General features: G+C 39.0%; 1 protein-coding gene across 1 annotated transcript; it reads left to right on the top strand.

Annotated features, from left to right (window-relative positions):
* Positions 1-1816: 1816 nt before the first annotated feature.
* On the top strand, positions 1817-18836 carry agpat2 (1-acylglycerol-3-phosphate O-acyltransferase 2 (lysophosphatidic acid acyltransferase, beta)). The gene is made up of 6 exons (XM_008423562.2): positions 1817-2255; positions 9187-9320; positions 13398-13573; positions 13700-13795; positions 15050-15122; positions 15490-18836. Exons 1-6 carry the CDS (start codon positions 2077-2079, stop codon positions 15645-15647), a joined length of 816 nt encoding a protein of 271 aa, XP_008421784.1. The 5' UTR covers positions 1817-2076; the 3' UTR covers positions 15648-18836.
* The last annotated feature ends 369 nt before the right edge of the window (positions 18837-19205 follow it).

The raw sequence follows: 19205 nt of genomic DNA, 5'->3' as shown, positions 1-19205 counted from the left end.
TGTGGTCACTGTMTTAAAACTTGTTCCGGAAAATAATTGGTTGTTTTGTGGTTTGTGATTTGTTTATTTGTCAGTCAGTAAAACCAAAATACATTTACAGCACAGAACACAATATACCTTAGGAAAGCAGTAACATTTGTATTAATTTTGGTGTTTTTTCAGCATTGTATTTTATTTTGTGTTTGTTTTAATACTGCCGTTTTTGTGGAAGTACACTGATGGAAATAAGTGCTAGAACATTTAACTCATGGCTGCAGTATGTGGTGTGTTAATGTTTCCTTCGCAAACATTAACACACCACACCAGGTCAACTCCACAGTTCTTGTTGATAGTGTGTATTTAGTCAAATGTGAACAGTTTAACATTAACAACGGAGTTACCCTTATACTAAGCCAGGTAAACGTATTCATTCCCATTGACCTTTTCCCATTTTCTCATACTCTGACCACCAACTCAAGTATATGTTCCTGAGTTTCACTGCAAGTTACACACATGCAGGGATGTTTTTACTAATTCAAGTCATTACACTGGATTTTATTTAGTCAAATCAGACAAAAGAAGGTGTGCACCAAAAACAACTGAAAGTCGGAAATTATTCAGTCTTGTTGATAAAAACATTTTTGAAAACCATCAGTCATGTGTTTTCTTTTCACTTCATAATTATAGACTACTTTGTGATGATTGATCATCCCAAATCGCAAAGAAATAAATACCTTAAAGTGTTTGATTTTAATGCAGTAAAGTGTGGAGAAGTTTACTAAGTATGATTCAAAATATTCAAAAGGATGTTATTTTTATTTTTTCTTATGTGTATTTAAGATGTATTTAAATGGAGGTCAGTAACAGTAGCACTATCTCTACACACATTAGATTAGGATTATCTGCCACTTCATCATAATCCTCCAAATCATGTCAAGTCGAGCTCCTCGACGTAGCCCAAACGTCTTTGTCAGGGCGACTGGACGGTATCAGATTATGGCCAGGGATTGGATTATTACCACTAATCCAATTGAACATCTGCTTTAATCTGCAGTCAAACTAGTCTGATGCTGAGGAGTGACAGCGAACACCTAGAGATCATTACACTGGTAATTTTGGATGGTGAACCACATCAAAGGGTAATAAAGAATCCTCCAACAAGGCCAGCCAAAGCTGTGGATTTACTATGTGGCTTTTTAGGGGCCCCTGGTGGCACCATGACAACTTGAATTTACAGACAGTTGGATGAATGCAGTGCACCAGTTGCAGGAAAACCTCCATTGCTGAGAAGTTATGCTTGCAGAGTTATTATGTAAGCTTATTGTATTGTAATGTGAGATGCACACAAGAGGAAGCAATAATAGTTACACATTGTGGCATTTGGGTTTAAGAAGCAGATTAAATTGCTGCATAAGGATACATTTCAGAAGGATGGGCAGCACCAGGGCCCTTCTTGTTAGCACTAATCTTACATTTGTGAAAGGTAAATCTAACATTATTTGGCTTTCACGAATATGTTACATTTGTGAAATCCAAATGAAACATATGAGTATATAAAGGGGAAGATTAATGGTGAACTTTAGTAGAAATGGGGCCCTTAAGTGACCTTTTCCCAGGATGATAATAATAATAATAATAATAATAATAATAATAATAATAATAATAATAATAATAATAATAATAATAAACATTAAGCAGGTGCTCTGCTGCCTGCAGTTTTTGTGATTTCGAATAAACCACCTGAAAGTTAAGAATCTGCTGACGGACGCTGTAAAACAGTAATTATGTAGCTCGTGACTTCTGACCCGTCCGCCGTGAACCAACCGGAAACAGAAAAGCAAGCAAAACCGATGACGATTTGACTCCACCTCATGATGCCATTTAGCAACAGATGAGCCGCGGTGCCTGTTCATTCCGTGTTGTCCACGGTCTCAGCATCGCTTTCACTCTTGCGCATTAAAGGGAACACTGCCCGGTTGTGTAATGTCCGTCGGGGTCGCGGTGCGCCCCTTCTCCCTTCTTGGACCGTAGCTGGCGGCTTCCTCATCCGACCTGCGAGCGCTTTCGGCTGGCCGCGAGTCTCTCCAGTGCATCGCTATGGATGTGGTGTGGATGCTGCTGCTGCTGCTGCTGTTTCCACTCCTGATGTGGACCAGCAGCACGTTTGTGTTCTATTTCAAAAAGTTCTTCTACGTGGCCTGGATGATGTTCCTGGCCATAGTGGGGATTCCCATATGTTTACTTAAAAGCGGAGGGAGAGACGTGGAAAACATGAGGTGAGTTGGAAATGTCTGACAGTTAGCAGCCGTTAGCCTGCTAGCTGTTTAGCAGCAGCAGTTGTTGATATGAAACATTCAGATGAGGCTGGCTGCGCTCTTAGCATAGCCACAACTTTTGTGAAAATTTAAAAAGTAGCCAGCGTGTAGGACGTGGAGAGTCTAATATATTAAAATGTTCAATTTTTCTGTCGGAGAAGAAAACCAAAAAAAAAAAAAAGAAGAAAAAACTAAACTAATTTTTAATCGTATGCTATATTAGCCCGGTTCACACGTTGGCAGCAGGAATATGTTACTGTTAGCAAACGTTGCTAACTCCGTTTGATGTTTGTTTTAGTATCAGGCAGGAATGATTATCCTGTTTATGCTGTCGACAACAATCTCAGTCAGTTGTGTGATATTTATAGCATTAGTTAAGAAAGCAAAGTTTGTTTTCCCAAAACAATAACCCCTAGCCTAGCCAAACCAATTAGGAAAATTATACAACTCTTGTTTATATGTACTCGGTATCCTCCAGCCTAATTAAAATCTTTTTTACTTAATATGCATACTTTTTCATTGAATTTTGAGTTTCAAAATAAGAGTATTGGGATTTAATTCCTAGAGAACCGCTGCATAATTGTACAATCTATCCAGTCGTGTCACTGCATGATGAAGTGACTGATTGGATTCAATACTTGCGGGCTATTTTGCATGTATGATCTTAGTGCTAATAATGTGCTAATAATGTATGTTGACAGCCGCATTTACCTTCCTTGTATTTAATTTCCAAAGCCGATATAGATTTCAGTGAATGAGAAGCTAAAAAGCAGTGAAAGTGATGAACGCTAGGCACCGATCAAACTTTTTGATCTCAGTTTTATTTTAAAGCTCTGACCATCCGATTCTGGCTTATTTTTTAAGAATTCTGAATAAGTGTTTCAGATATATATTTTTTCTAGCATTCCTCTTTATTATTGGGATGTGTGTGACGTCGCACAGAACGCGCACAAAAACAAGCTAAAATGGTTAGTATCAACTGTGAATAGCAGAGACTTTCCTAGAGAATTTAAACACCATTTCTAGGGATGCACTGATATCAAAATTTGGGCCAATATTAATGTTGCTGTTATGGCTGACAACTGATCCTTACTGATATCACATTTGTTATTCCGTTATTTATACTAGACGTATTTCCTTACCCTTTTGACACAGTAAAACAACGACCACACCGCTGACGGTGCTTCCATGAAAGCTCACGTTTATAAGTCGTGGGGAATATATCGGCAAGCATCAGCCAAACCAACAGAATGGTTGTCGACATCCTTGTGTATAAAATAGTTGTCTTGCATAGTTTTGCTTTTCCAGACTTTAACTTAAAACACTTTGCTCAAACAAAAAAATCCCTAACTTTGAGTCTTCGTCCTGCAGTAACGGCTTCCAAAGCAACACATTTTGTAGGGAGCAAAAGGGATGTGTTCACTGGTCAGAAAAATATTGGATTTTTTTAAAGTTTATGGATAGTCGATCACTGGTCAGTTGAAAATTGACAAATTTCGTTTACCTTCTTGGTGAATCTCTTCTGGGAACCTACTGGTGACTGAACGATGGGTAAAGATTGAAAAGAGTCATTGCAATACCCAACAATAGTCCGTCTTGTTTCTGCTGATATTCTAATGCTGCTTTGTATTAGAATTTTTCAAATCTTGACTTTGCATGTTTTCATCTAGATCTCATGCGTTCAGAAGTAAACCTCATTCCCGACGACAGAAGGAAGGAATCGGTTATTTCATTCTTGGCCAACAAAGTGTTTGGATCTACTGACCAGGGGTTTTTCTGATAGACTGCTTCACATATTCTAGTAATTACCTCGAAGAGACAGATGCCAGATGGCGAATTTTCCCTGATTAGACTTGGGTTGCTGAATAGTCATGAGGCAGATCGTCCTGCTAACCTCACCGGATCCTCGCGTGCTGACTGCAGACCCCAAGAGTTGCCTCAATGCGGTAGAAATAACTGTTTCGCAGTCCGGTGGTGTCATGTAGCACCAGTGTACCGTGCTTGCCCGCTCAAAGGTTATCTGGACTTGTTGACTGTGACAAAGCAACTCAGTTGGGGTCATACCTTGAACGGAGGGGTGAACAGAGTTTGGTGGGTGAACGTTTGGCACTCGTGCGCAGAAATGGCCGAGCGATTCGACAGGATAAATGGGGACTGTCAGACATTTTGCATTCCACACAAACGCCTGAATTCTGGGCCTGACTAGAGACTCTGCAGCTGACTTGGAGCCCTGGAATGCATTCAGTCAACTCACTGGGCAAAACAGACTCACATCTGTTCAGTCTGTTCAGTGCACCCTTTAAAGTTGCATTCAATTCAGTGCGTGTGTTTTTGTTTGCGTGCTGTTCTCCAGCTAATTACCTTGAATTGCTGTTACATTCTGGGTTCAAGTCCAGTCTTCATTATCACGCCTGGATCTCATGACAACAATTAAAGATGGACATTTGTTGTTGTTTTTTTGTTCTTTTTCTCCTCACTCGCCACTGCTTGAGCTCCGGTTACAGATTGTGCAATTGTACTACAGTCAGTGGGAGACGAGTCTTTGTCTTCATGGCTGTTGTATTTTCACTCAAACCGGAGGATTACAGAGGAAGTCGGCGGACACGATCAGACATGCATTGCCTTGTAGAAGTATTCAGTCTCTTCAACACTTCCATACTTTGCCATGCTGTGTGTGTTTTGGGGGATATTTTGTTTTAGACCAACATAAAGTAGTGTGTGTATAATTAGAAACCTGCAGGAAAATGATGCATACATGTCATTTAGGTTTATGAATAAAATCTAAAAAAAAAAAAAAAAAATTTAATTCAATCTCCTCATGTGAATACTTTTTAGAGCTACCACACCAGTTGCCGCTGCAAACATTTTGGGATATGTTTTCAGTTGGGATGCATGATGTGCCCACATTAACATTTGTATTATTAACTAATTTTAGTAATGTTTTTACATATTGGTGTCCGCTAAGTAAACTGGACTGATTTTGACAACCGATGTCTTATTTTAATCTTGTTGCCCTTTGCGTTTCTGAAAGAGTAGGGGATTGGTCATCCGGTATTTGTTTGGTCATGTGACTGTGATAGTGATTCAACGCAAAGACTGTAGGATGTTGAATAGAAGCAATGTGGTCTATTTTGTCACTGTAGAAAGGATAGAGAGATCATGTATATTATCGGTTAGCGGACATAAAGCAAAAATAATATTAGATATAGGCCTAAATTTTTATATAGGTGCATCCCCAGTTTTCTCCAGCTTTGATCATGTACAGTTTGGGACCTTTGCCTTCTCCTCTTCAAAAAAAAACACTTTAAGCTGGAGACCATCTTTGAACACCAACTTTCAAGTCTACAGATTCTCAATTAAATTCAGGACTGGACTTTGCTTAAGCCATCATAACACATGTATATGCTTCGGTGTGAATCACTCTGCTGTAGATATTTTCCCAGCTAAAGGAGAACATTCACCTCAGTCTCAAGTCCCAACAATCCTCTAACAAACTACTAGCTTTTATACTTAAAGGTTGACGACAATATTTCATTGTATTTATTACGATGACTTTAAAGGGGATGGCGAAATCTATTTAAAAACCCATTACTGTATCTTTGTCTTCAATTTTTCGGTAATCGATTGTTTTGGCAGGGAGAGCATGTCAAATCCTCACCAACGCAAATACTCCTCAAGAAACAACTTGTAGTGTTGTTGACATGGCATGAAACAAGAAACAACTTGTAGTGTCTTGACGTAGCACCAGTGTGCTACGTCAAGACACCAGATACATCTGTTAGTACAGTTTAACTAATTAATTACAAATATTACAAATATTTATTGCTGCTCCAGTGCGGAAAAGATGAAAACGAACAGTCTTAATGATACTTATAGTTATTAGTTTGCAAACATTATAGTGTAGAGTTTATCATTGTTATGAAAGAAAAGAACAATAAAGCTAAATGGTAGGGTAATTGGCTGCCAGGCCTACTTTTTTTTTTTTCTAAAGTGGGTCAGATCTGACCTGTTACCACATGATTTAAAAAAAGAAAAACATTTAATTTATTACCCAAATCCCAGTGAAACTGCTTTATTCATGTGATTTCATGCTTTTCTGATGAAGTAATTGTTTGTTCAGTCCCTCCTCCCTTATGATCATGGCCCTGCCCTAAACAAGCTTGACCTTTAACTTGTAAAAAAAAAGAGGAAAAAGGGTGACTAAGTTGAGCTGTGGTATGAGGTTTGTCAATTCAGTAGTTTTGTGGATTGCAGGCCAGATTTACTCTTAGCTGTGGACTTTAGTTCTTGCCTAAACATGATCACGCCTGATAAGTTCAAAGGATCTGACTCTTGGGCTGATATTGAAATTTGCCCTAATGAAATCTGGTTGGGTTGGTTGTAAAACTCTGGACTGGAGTTGCAGTCGTTGCAACAGCGAGTGATTGCGTGTCAGTGCCTTTTGCACTGGACTGAGCACTTTATCACCACTAGGTCTTGTTGAAAGGTTGCCTTTAAAGCCATAGTGTGAATTACCAAAGGGAAAAAGCGAGGTTTGATCCTCCCTGTACAGGCTGTTTGAAGTTTATCAGATGAATGTGTGTAGTATTACTTTCATGCCCCGTCAAAAAGTCTAGTATAAATGTTTATATTCTCAAGTTGAGACCTATTATTCTTTCTATTCCACATTCCAGAACAAAAGGCAGTTTAATTTCATATGGGCTTGTTGAGCGTGAGCTTTGCTTTGCTCTGTTGGTAGAGTTTGTTGTGCTCATTTACTTTTTTTTTTTGTTGTTGTTGTTGGCGACATCTGACTTCTGAAATAAATTTTTGATGCATACCCAAAGGACTGCTGGAGTGGATGGATGATAGAGATTACATTCAAACAAGAAAACATTTGGATCAAAAGACTTAATGTCGAGTGGCTATAGGTTGCCCATTACCAAATTGCAGTTCACTATAGAGGCGACGTGCAGTGTTGTTTTTTTCTTGACATATTCTGTTTTGCAGGCTGGGCTTAAACAAAAATCTGATTTGTCAAGTGCAATAATAATACATTTCAGATGTCAATTAGAGCTGTGGATTTCTGCAGCTCCTCCACAGTCCAGCCCAGATTTCCTTAATTTTGGGTGATCCATGATTGGCGGATATGTGAAACCGATGTTATCCACCGATCTTATCGAACGCCACAAAGGTCTGAAAATCACCAAAGGAATTCCCTCATGTACAGTCAGAATGTGTTTGTATTGTTTCATGGGTATTGTACAATATATATATAAACTAGGAAAATTAAAGGTTTATAGTGACTTTGTAACATCTAACAGTGTTGGTTATATATAAAAAGAAATCAGTATTGGCCAAAATCAAAATCGGCAAGTCAAGCCTTTTGAAGATCTGTGAACAGCCTGAAAGCTGCAATCGATGCACTATTAGTTATAAACATAATAAAAAGTAAAAGGAAAGATTTACATGCTAGCTACAAGTAAATTGAAGAGATGTGTGGTTAAAATTGGGAACAAGGAAGTTTACATTTGGTTTGCATGAGTTTTATTTTAAGGTAATTCTCTTATTCTCTGAAGACAAACTTGAGTTTCCAAGTTAGACCGGTCATGGATAACAATAAGTTATCCATGAGATTCCCCATTGCTTGTTTGTAAACAGCCTTTTATGGGGCTTCCCTTCCTGGTCTTTTTACGTCCTAAAATAAACACATTTTGACCTGAGGGTGGAAACATGAGTGACATCTGAGACCAGATTGAGCAAAAATAGAAACTGCACATGATGCTGCGTCTTCTTTTAGAAAACACTTCCTCTGCTTTATTTGCAGCGCTGGGGCTTCTGTCAGTGCATCTGTGTAATAACAAAACCACAAAATGCAATCACAGCATTGGAGTAAAATGTGCCTTTTTGCACTACGTCTACACTGAAACCAGGATGAGTTCATTCACAAGGAAAAAGACCAGAGGTCGAGCACCAAGGAATAAAAAAAATCAATGGAGTAGCTGGTGCTTTTCAAACCCGGCATTCATGTAGCGTGAGGCTACAGAAAGTGATTCCAGAGAAAGCAGAACCACCAAATTCAGCAGTGAAAGTTGGAGACGGTGAAACGAAACTCCACAAACGATCAAAAATTGTAATTCTTGTGCGCACAGATGGCTTCAAATATGATACTTTTTTAAAATTCCAACATCAACCTTTCAGTCTTATTCCATAAAGACTTCACAGGAGCTTGTTTTAGTTTGAAGGAAATTTAAAACCTTTGATATAAATAGTCTTTTTGAGGAAGGAAGTTGTGTAGTCAAGCAATGAAAGAATGAAGATGATGATTTTCAGAGATTTGACAGTGTGAGCAATGATTCTGTTTTAAACACTACAAAATAATAAGTATGTATGATTCATGGGGATATTGGGTCAATATTGATATTGGCAAACACTCAAAGCTGTGATATCGTTATTGTATTGAAAGTGAAAACCGTATTATAACACTCTTATTGCCTACTGTGGAAGTTGTTAATAAGGGAAGGAAACTTCTAGAAACTAATCTAGAAAAGCGACATGCAAAAGACAAGGGTGGTACAAAATTGGAACATATGACTATGTTTTAGTCATTTGTGTGTTTGTATCTAGTGGGAGATGATGCAGAGGAGTGATAGTGAGCCACAAAATGCAGAAGAGTGAGCTGACTGAGCAGCCACCTGAGTTATCACTCGTATTGTTTTGGCTACGGTACAAGTTGTTTCATAACTTAACATGAATGTGCTGAGAATATCTGCTGTATAAAGTGATTGCACTTGATAACATATCTGTCTGAGCACAGCATGATGGTACCTTAATTCTAAAACCTAAATTTTTCAGCACTGTCATAAATTTCTTCCCTCCCCGCCCCCCCCCCCCCGCCCTTTTTCCTGTCCAGGATTATCCGTTCCATGGTCCGTCATGTCAAGTACTTGTTTGGGCTTCGAATTGAAGTGAGCGGCTGGGAGCACCTGCAGACAGAAGGGCCTTATGTCATCATCTCCAACCACCAGAGCTCCCTGGACGTTCTGGGTAGGCGTCGTGGTTCCTGTCATGTTACCTCTGATCCAGGTTTCGAGTTTATTTTCAACCAAAATGATCATTTATTTTTCCGCACCGACTGAAAGATTCGAAGAGTCATCCAAGACGGTTGAGCAGATGGTCGCTTCTTCTTAACTTTTTTCAAAAAATAAGATTCGTTTTATGGTAGAAGCCAATGCTTGTTTTTTTTTGTTTTTTTGTTTTTTTTTCATTAGCAACAGAACCCCAATTTGAACACGTGTGTGCGCGCGCACACACCCACACACGCACACACACACGCACCCCCCCCCACACACACACACACACACACACAAGGGCAGCAATTAGTCCCTTAATCCCAGATGGAAGAATTGTGCCACTGAGCTTGTAAAGGGGGGTTCTAAATATAAATGTGCTGAATCCAATCTCTCTGGCAAACGTACAGAAAGAACTGCTCCTGCTTAATGGGAGCAATATAGATTTTTTTTTAGTCACCCTCTGCTCTGCAGTAAAAATGAGCAATCCAGAGTTTCATAGAAGGTAGAGGCCATGATTACGCTTTCAAACGAACAACTTTCTGAATTACTACAATGTCTGGACCTCATCTCTTACTCATTGGTAGATTAATTTTATTCCTTCAAGCCAACACTACACAGATATTTGGGTTCATATCTAACACATTATGATAACTTTATGTAAAGGTGCCCCAGTTTTATGGTATTTAAATATGGATCGTAATGTAATGTCTATTGTTTAAGTCAGAAAAGGAAAAATATAATAACAGCAGATGGATATTTTTCTTGCAAAAATCAGTATTACATTTGCTTGATTTTTGAATCATCAAATGGGAATACTTGCTAAATTTGTCCCGTTTCAGCTCTGAATTTTTGCATGTCTTAAATATGTCCAGGTTTTCCACACCAGTTCTTAAATTGGTACCTTGGTTCATTCATTACTTAATGTAATTTAATTTTGGCAAATAATTGTGGTTACATTCTTTATTTGTATTACAGTTCTTTCCAGAGAATGTGGAAATTGTTATAGCTTGACAAAACCGCAAAGCCCTTTTTTTATTTAGTTATTTCCTCAAAAGAAAATCCTGCTTATTTTGCATTCTTTAAGTAATTGAAATGAAGAATTTATATTTTAATTATCTAAATATGAGCTCCTTTGCTATGAATGGATTTACATCCAACAAGATTTGGCTTAAAAACTAGTATTTCAGAAGTTGGCTATCGAGAGTAAGCTGTGAAACGTTATAAAGACTGTATAGGAAGGCATCAAAGTTAGGTAACGATTAGTGGTAAAAACACTGAATCCAGCCCCCAGCCAAAAAACATAAACATAAGTGAATAAAAGATAGAATTTGTTTGTTTTTTTATATATCGAATGTATGTCTCACTCTGCTGTGTGATAGAGATGTCAATTTCTCTGCAGGAATCTTCCAAAGGGGCTTATAAATCTAACTATCGAAGCTGCTTAAGATATAAAGTTGGTTAAAGCCCTTCACACTACATTCACTCATTCACATGCTGACAGATGACCATTTGTGTCAATTAATGCTTTACTTGCCAGGACAGACCTCAGTGTTTGTCTGTTCTCTAAAACGGATCAATCAACGACAGTTTCCCTGTAGTTTGTCTTGCTGTTGAAAACATTTGTGATCCGAGACACTGAGGCCGTCTGCTGTAGATCTGGAGTTCAACTCATCCTGATCTTGTGGACGCCAGCCAGCCGTCAGAGTCTGCTTTAAATCTCTGACCAAACGGTATAAAAGTGCACTTTATAAGGTGGAGGACTGCTGGAGGCATCAGTTCCTATCGCCATCCAAGACTCAATGCGTCTGTCAGTTCATTCAGGGAAACGCTGAGCAGACCATGACTTCATGAGTCCACCGTTGAAGCCCGGCGCCAAGTATATTACTTTCAAACTTTAGACCTCTGGGGTTTTTTTTTAGTAACAATTTCCCCCTTCCTCATTCTTCCTCTGAAGATGGATTTGTAGAGTCGGTTTTGCTAAAATTAGAACGAATAACAACCCAGCATTTCACTAGAGCGCCTGGCGATGAATTTCATCACAATCTTTGGTTGAGTTCTTGGCCACTCTGCCGTGTTTGTTGTCAGTTTTAGTGCCTTTGTTTTTTATCTTTTTACTTTTCAGCTTAGTCCTAAATCTAGAGTGTGAAGTGACACTAATTTGGGTTAGGTGTGTTTACTTCCCATTATTGGCCCAGGAGGAGTGTTTCTCTGTGTCGGTGAGTGATGAGCGAAGGCTCCTGGCCAGCGTGGTGACAGCAAGAGGAGAGCCAGGCATCTCATTAGTGCAGGAAAAAAGCTCAGCGGGAGGCTGACTCGGCGTTCAAGTTGCCATGCCAACAGCTACACTTGGCCATTAATACCAGAGCTCTTCCTAGAGCAGATGTAATTTTTCTCTCTTGGTGTTCAGTTTTCTGGGGGTTTTTTCTCTACGCTGGTAGAAGTTCACTCACCATTCAGTTTTCTGTCCTGACGTTGTCTTCCTTTCTCTTTGAGTTTTATGGCTCTGCCATATCTCTCACTACAGAGAGGTTGTTAAAGCTTGCAGGATAACTCCCATCAATAAAGATACGTGCTGTGTTTTCACATTTAGCATACCTGATATCAGGGATTTAAATTTCAGTAAATCCGACTCCAAGCAGAAGAAGTCAAAGTTCGTTCCAGACTCCTAGATGTTGTTTCTTAATATGAACTTTGTACTTGAATGGAACGTAATCTTTTATTAGGCAAGCACTGTGTAAGTTATTATTGAATGTTTGAATATTTTGTCTAGGATTCCGATCAAATTCCTTAAGACTGGATGACCATCCAATACTTGCATGAGAAACCAAGTTTGTGCGTCAATCGTATAAACCAATGCAAAGCTCTAAAAATCCGTCGCTACCATCTTTTGCTATGACAAACCTGCCCACCAGGTGCGCGGTAAACAATAGACACCCAACTGTTGCCAATATGGCAACTTTTCAGACAAAGAAAAAAATCGGTATCAGCCAATATCGGAATCGGCAGATTTGACTTTTAAAAGATCAGAAATCAGCCTGACAACTGCGAATGGTGCACCTATAATTTTATCACTTTACAACCAAACATTTTTTTTGTATTTAACCAGTGTTTTATGGGATAGACCGGGGGCATCAAAGTTCAAAGGGAGTGAATGCTTTTGATGACGACGTATGTGACACTAAAGGTCAAATTCTACAACGGTAAATGTAAAAATTAGTGAACCATATGATTTGAAGGAAAATGCTTGCCGAGGTAATAAAGTGTCCACTCATCCTTAAAAAGTCTTACATTCATGTATCTAAAGTTAAATTCTTTAAAATGTCTTAAATTCATTAGAAGAAATGAAATTTGGTTGGCCTTAAATCATAATCACAGGTTGTAAATTTAGTTGTGGCAGGAATATTCAATCTTGTTAATTTGCAGTTCATTTTTCTTGTGAGACATTTCTGTCAGGTGAAAGTTTAAGTTGCACACACATGCACATCTTTGCTACGTTCTGTGACTCGAGGCGGTGGAGGCTACTGCTAATTAGCTGCTAATAAACCCTTTCTACCTAGCTAGCTGTTTTGTCTGTTGTTGATGACTGTAAATTATTACCTGTTGGCTGGACGACGTTCAGCTTCACTACTGGTTCACTTCTGTTGCAACTCATACAATCTTATTTTGTACAAAAATAAGAATGGGACTACGACATAAAACATGGAACTTTCTTTTGTATATTTCTGTTGTAATGCAGATCTTAAATTTCTTTCCTAATGGTCTTAACTTGGAGTTGGAGAGACATGCAGAAACCCAAATAAATTAAGTTTTGAATTGAAGTCACACCAGTCGCCCCCTGCTGGCTACTAAAGAGTTCAGATTTGAAACCTGTCCCAGTTGGCCTAACTCTACAGGTTGTGCTCATGCACACACATGAAGCTAAATGTTTGTTAGCAATCAGATCATTTCTTCTCCTAACTAAGTTACATTTTGCACAGCGCCGAATGTAAATAAATCGTTACATTTAGCGTTTCTGTCCTTTTAACACCTTAACAACTTGCATGTCTCTCAGGGATGATGGAGATCCTTCCTGACCGCTGCACCACAATAGCCAAGAAGGAGCTGGTTTACGCCGGCACGGTCGGCCTCATCTGCTGGCTCGCCGGCATTGTTTTCATCAACCGCAAAAAGACAAGCGACGCCAAGAGCGTCATGGCCGACGCTGCCAAAACCATGCTCGACGAGCAGGTAATCAAAGTGTTTAGGAAACACGGGGGCACGTCTACGTCTTGAGGTTGTTTTTGGCAGAGATTTTGATTCTAAATCACCCTCCTTTTTCGTTCGACCCTCTATTCCCCCCATACTCCCCTATAGATTCGATTGTGGGTCTTCCCAGAGGGAACACGCAACCAGAACGGCGACTTGCTGCCCTTTAAAAAAGGGGCTTTCCACCTGGCTGTGCAGGCACAAGTAAGTGTGCTTGACTTGTCGTCGTTTGGCTTCCCGTTTCCTTTTTTGCGCTGAGCCGTGTGTGTGTGTTGTCTCACGCCGACTGGAGTCGGTCTGTTTTTGTCCTGCTGTTCACACCCTCATCCTGCTCGTTTCGCCGACTTTGACTGAAGGGCTTGAGACGGACTTGGCCTTATTCCAGAAAACTTCTCTCAAACTTTGGCTCACCGACACACGGGGGAGCCAGAAGTCTTACATGGAGCACAGCCAAGTTATAATGCAGCCTTACTGACTACATAGATTACAGCATCTGCATCCTGCATGATTTAAAAAAAAAAACATTTTGTAGCATGTTTGTTGAGGAATCCTAGCTTTGACCCTCCTGCATATTGTTTGCTATTGTTTTATTGCCTCAGATGTTGAGAGCAAGGGTGAACGGAGCTTTCAGCACAGATCGACTGCCGTGTAATTCACAGCTCGGCTGCGCGTGCTTATGATCTTTAATCTCCACATGCCTGCAGGTGGGAGGTCTCCATTCTGTCGGTGGCGTTTCGTGGCCCCCATGCAGGTGGAACGAATTAAAAAACACATTGCTGAATAAATAGCATGTGGTCTGAAAGCACAGGTTTCTTCACCCTTGAAAAACGATGTTAAGCTAATGGGTTCATAACTTTCTGCTAAAGATTCCTATCAGTTGACTTCACATGTACATCAGGACTGAGGCGGATATATGTCTATACAAGTACGCTACCTTAAATTTTTATATTTTCTCAACACCACAAACTTTTATTGAGATTTAATTGGATTATGTGTCAGCACAAAGTAACATGTGACTGTGAATGGAGAAAGCTGCATGGTTTTATTTTTATTTATTTTTTGTTTTGTTTGTTTACTAATAAAAATCTGAAATGCGGCACACATTTATAATCCTGCCTTGAGTGAAAAGTGCAGTTACAGCTGGAAGACGTCTGATAAGTTAAACACCTGGGGGCTGAGAATTTTACCTTACATAGTAGCTGAACCTCATTTATTCTCTCTTTTTAATCGGTATTTTCGAGTCCTGCAGATATTTTCTGTTGGATCTGGACTTTGACTGGGTCATTGTAACACAACTTTGCTTTGCTTTGAATCATTTCACTGTCTCCAGTCCCTTACATTTACATTTGAAAACAATAAATGGTTGTAATAAAGGCATGGATGGTCTTTTCAATACAGGATATTTCTATTCTGATATTTTGACTTCTGTGTGTCTCTCTCTTTTTTTTTTTTTTTTAGGTTCCCATCATACCCGTAGTCTTCTCTTCCTACAGCAGTTTCTACCTTCGGAAAGAAAAGCAGTTCAAATCAGGTAACTCTGCTCCAAATGTTGCACAGTACTTATTCGGAATGTCTCAAAGCAACTTTTTCACTTCCGATACGATACCGATATCGCAGCTTTGAGCGCTGGCCGATACCGATATTGACCCGATGCGACATCCACACGAATTTTACATACTTTTATTACTTATTTTGTAGTGTGACTGTTAGAAAAGTCTTAATCAAGTGATGTTGGAGAACAATAGTCAACACGATTAGGTATCAGAACAACTGAACCATTTATCAGACCGATTTCTGATATCCGTATCGTATTGGGACGTCCCCAGTACGTAGGCACAGGTTTTTGAAGAGCAAGATGATGTTTGACGGTTTTTATTGTCTGTTTTTTTTCAACACAGGGGTCATCAGGTTGAGGATCCTTCCAAAGATTGAGACAAAGGGACTGACCTCAGACGAAGTGTCATGTCTGTCCGACCAATCGCACAGCCTGATGCGTACAGCTTTCCTGGAAATCTCCGGCTTGGTAGCCAAGAGCAATGGGCCCCTAAAGCACTGAATTTTCAGCCAATAAAGCCTCTTGTTTTTTCTTTTCCCAACCCGTGTCGGAGACCTTCCAGCCCTTCAGACCTCTCTGCTTTGTCCAGTCAGGCCCTGTGGCCTGACCGGGAGACGAGACGAGGACGTCTCTGTCCTCTGGCCCTATCGGAAGAGCTCAGTCAGTCCTGACCCTCGGCGCGGCGCGAGCGGAGTGACGGACGGCAAGCCAAACAGTACGGATGTGTGTCGTTCATGCATGCCTTCTGGATGACTCTGTCCTACTTTGGCTTTATTTCCCCGATCTTGAACTATTTTCTGCTTTCCTTTCGCCTTTTTCTCCACCCCCCCCCCTTTTTTTTTTTTTGCTACCTTTTGTTTATCGGATAAACTTGGACGGGGTTTTTTTGTCTCTAGATATTTATGTGCTCCTCATATTGCCTTGAGTTTATTTTTTGGCTGTACAGATATACTCACAGCACCCCATCTTCGTCCTTCCTTTGCTTTTTAGTGTCTTCTGACTTTTCTGCATTCCAGACTCTTTGCTCAAATGGCCAGCGGAGCGGGATCTCCACCAGAGGTTGGAGGAAACGCTACGAATTCAACTCTTTTACGTTCACATTGGCTCAGTGGCGTGACATCGCTTAATGAGCTTAGCAAACTGATCGGTGTCCTGTGTGTTTGTGTTCTTTTTCCAAAGCAGCAGAAATAACCGTTGTGCAGCGATCAGCAGCAAGTTTCCTCTCGCGGTCTTCTGTGCGTGTTTTTTTTTTTTTTGCTCTATTTATTATTACCACATAGGATTAGATTTGCTTTCCTGCTTTTTAAAAGCGAAACACATCTTCTAGCTCCTTAGGAACAACTCTGAGGACATATTTAAAATGTGTCAGGAGGCGACTGACTTTGTGTCTTGAAGTGATGCCGTTTTAGCATTACAGTTCCAAAGTGCAAGCTACCTGCTGTGCCATGACATTTCCTATAAAAACGTCTAAGGAATGCTGACTGATTTACCAATAATATGAAGCCAACCTAATGGGCGTGTCACTAACTCTTGTCTCATTTGATTAGTAAACCTGTAAGTTAAAAATCTATTTTTGGGTGACTGAACTGAAGTTTTTTGTTGTTGTTCATCTTTAAAAAAAAAATAGTTTTTAGTTTTGATTAAGTTAAGGCTTCTCTAGAGGAATTACTGCATTATTGGAAATAAATAGTGAAGATTTTTGGCCTTATTTTTGGTTGGTTGTTGTTGCACTTTGACATTTTGGTATTTTGTTTTTCTTTATGTTGTAGCATTAACTTCTAACCACATCAGACTGACTGACTTCYTGTTATTTTTGCCTCCAGGTTTTGCTCACTGCCTTTACACGGTCACCTGTTTTGCCCATCAAACACCGTTTAAGAATGTACTGCAGTGTTCAGGATCTTGTTTTTGTTCTTTACTTTTTTTAATTTTATTATTATTTTTAGCTACAGCACCCTCCATTTATTGGTAACCCTTAAATTGGTTGAAAATCATTAAAAATGTTTTTTTTTCCTAAGTAGCAGATTTCACACTGAAATGTCTGCAAAGCATTCAAACTACGCAAATTAGGAGAACTTGCATATTTTGTAGGCATGTTTTCTCATCTTCCCTATTTTGAAGAGTAAAATAGAAATGTGTAGCATATGATTTATGTACCAGGGAAACAGAACATTGTTGATTGCTAATGAAAAGTTCCTCAGGAATCTGATCATCTTTAACAAGTTAATGAAAATAATTTAGTTGTTCATACTTTATAGGAACTTCTCTAATGTTTTAAAAAGTCGAAGCATTCATAGCAAGGAAGCACACTTCTCAGAGAATCGTCTCTGGATTTACCAGAATCCTGTCCTTTCACTGATTTTCTGCTGGATTTAGGTCTAGAGGGTGAAATGCAAGATGGTTGATATTATGTCTGAAGACTTTGACCAAATCCTACCAAAATTATCCTACCAAAATATCCTAATTACCTTTTTTTTTTTTTTTTTTAAATGCCCTTGTATTTCAAAAAGTGAATGATCCCATGGACCCTTTAAAGGCGCTCTGGCTGGAAAACGTGCCCACAGCATCACAGGTCCTCCACCATACTTCACAATAAGAGTGACTGGTGCCAAAAAAAATTTATTTAGGTTTAATTTGACCAAAGCACTTTAAACTCCCTGTAGAGTTTAACTAATAGTCTTTAAGTCAGAAAAAAGTATTTCTCTCTCATCTTTTGACTTCTAATCAACCATTGTCGTGTAAGTACTGGCTAATTTTCATAAAGTGCAGATTAACCTTTTTTGTTGTTTTAAAGAAAGCATAAAACTAATGCATTTATATCATGTGCCTCTAGGGGTTAAAATAAGAAAATGTACTCAAATTAAAAGTTGGGTTTTTCTAAAGTATTTTTGCACGTCTCTCGTGAAGGAGCCAGTAATTGCGGAGGTTGCCGTACCTGTTCTATTCTGGACGGCAGGTTTAAGCACCTAGAAGCTCTTTCTTTGAACTGCTAATTTTTCTTCCAACTTGTTGTAAACACAGTCCTTCAGAGTAAAGGATTCATTCATCTAGACGTACATATTCAGTCGGTAAGCTGCTGTTTGTGCTCAGTAGTTTTAGGGATTCTCGCTTCTAATACACGAGAAAGCCTGGATGGCAATTGTTGCTTAAGTTTAGTAAGGAATATACTTCAGTACTACTAATAACTGTTTTTTTTCTAGTTTAGATCAGATTGTTGCTTTTTTTTTTTTTTTAGGAAATATTTGAACTCTGCAGCAACTTCTCCAAATGTTTAAAAGCACTCTACCAAACTGTTCCAAAAATACAACGTGTATCATATACATTCTGTTAATTTCCTGGCTTTATTATACTACTACTACTTTTTTTTTCTTTTTGTATTATTATTTCTATTGATGCAATCATTACTGTTGAGTTTTGGGCGCTTCTTTAATATGTAGGAAATAATTTAAGATATTCCCAACTTCAATAAAGCGTTTTTTATTTTGGATTTTGACATGATGATGATCTGTTTTTTTTTCCCCCCATTTTTTATTAAATTTTTTTTAAGCCAAAGTGAAATTTAGATGCATAGGAGAAATGGAGCACAGCCTTGTGTGAGTGATGTATGCATGTATGTACATTCTGTTGCCCTATTCTTGGTAAAGGTGAATGGTTTGCATTGGAGGAAAATAAACATTTTTTTTAATTATTCTTAAGTGGCCCTATGGAAGTTATTGCTTTGTATTAAATTTTCTAAACGAGACGGTAATATTACATTTACATGCACCTGTTAAAAACTGTTAGCACCGCATGCTATAAGAAAGCACACAACATGATGTTCTCACGTGTCATTTTCACTTTTCTCGTGTTTCTCCAAACGTGGTTTGTAAAATGACATTTTGCCTCATCCGACCAGGCCGTATCTGTCCTCCTACTTCCCTGGATTGTTCAGATCAAACACTCTTTTTCTCAAAAGTGAAGTCTTGCGTAGTGATTGTGCATTTCAGATGCCATTGTGGCAGGTATAACTATCCTGCAACTCTTAAAAAAACAATTTGGTAATCAGAATTTTTTTTTTTT

The sequence above is a fragment of the Poecilia reticulata genome, linkage group LG12 (genome assembly GCF_000633615.1).
Source record: "Poecilia reticulata strain Guanapo linkage group LG12, Guppy_female_1.0+MT, whole genome shotgun sequence".
In the NCBI taxonomy this organism is placed as follows: domain Eukaryota; kingdom Metazoa; phylum Chordata; class Actinopteri; order Cyprinodontiformes; family Poeciliidae; genus Poecilia; species Poecilia reticulata.
The sequence above is the reverse complement of the archived record's forward strand: the minus strand, read 5'-3'. Positions and strand labels throughout refer to the sequence as shown.

What these genes read in the sequence shown, in the direction of transcription:
- agpat2 (XM_008423562.2), top strand. Translation starts at nt 2,077, where the DNA reads ATGGATGTGGTGTGGATGCTGCTGCTGCTGCTGCTGTTTCCACTCCTG. An exon ending in AGAGACGTGGAAAACATGAG is followed by an intron (nt 2,256 to 9,186) that starts GTGAGTTGGAAA and finishes TTTCCTGTCCAG; the next exon opens with GATTATCCGTTCCATGGTCC. An exon ending in GAGCTCCCTGGACGTTCTGG is followed by an intron (nt 9,321 to 13,397) that starts GTAGGCGTCGTG and finishes CATGTCTCTCAG; the next exon opens with GGATGATGGAGATCCTTCCT.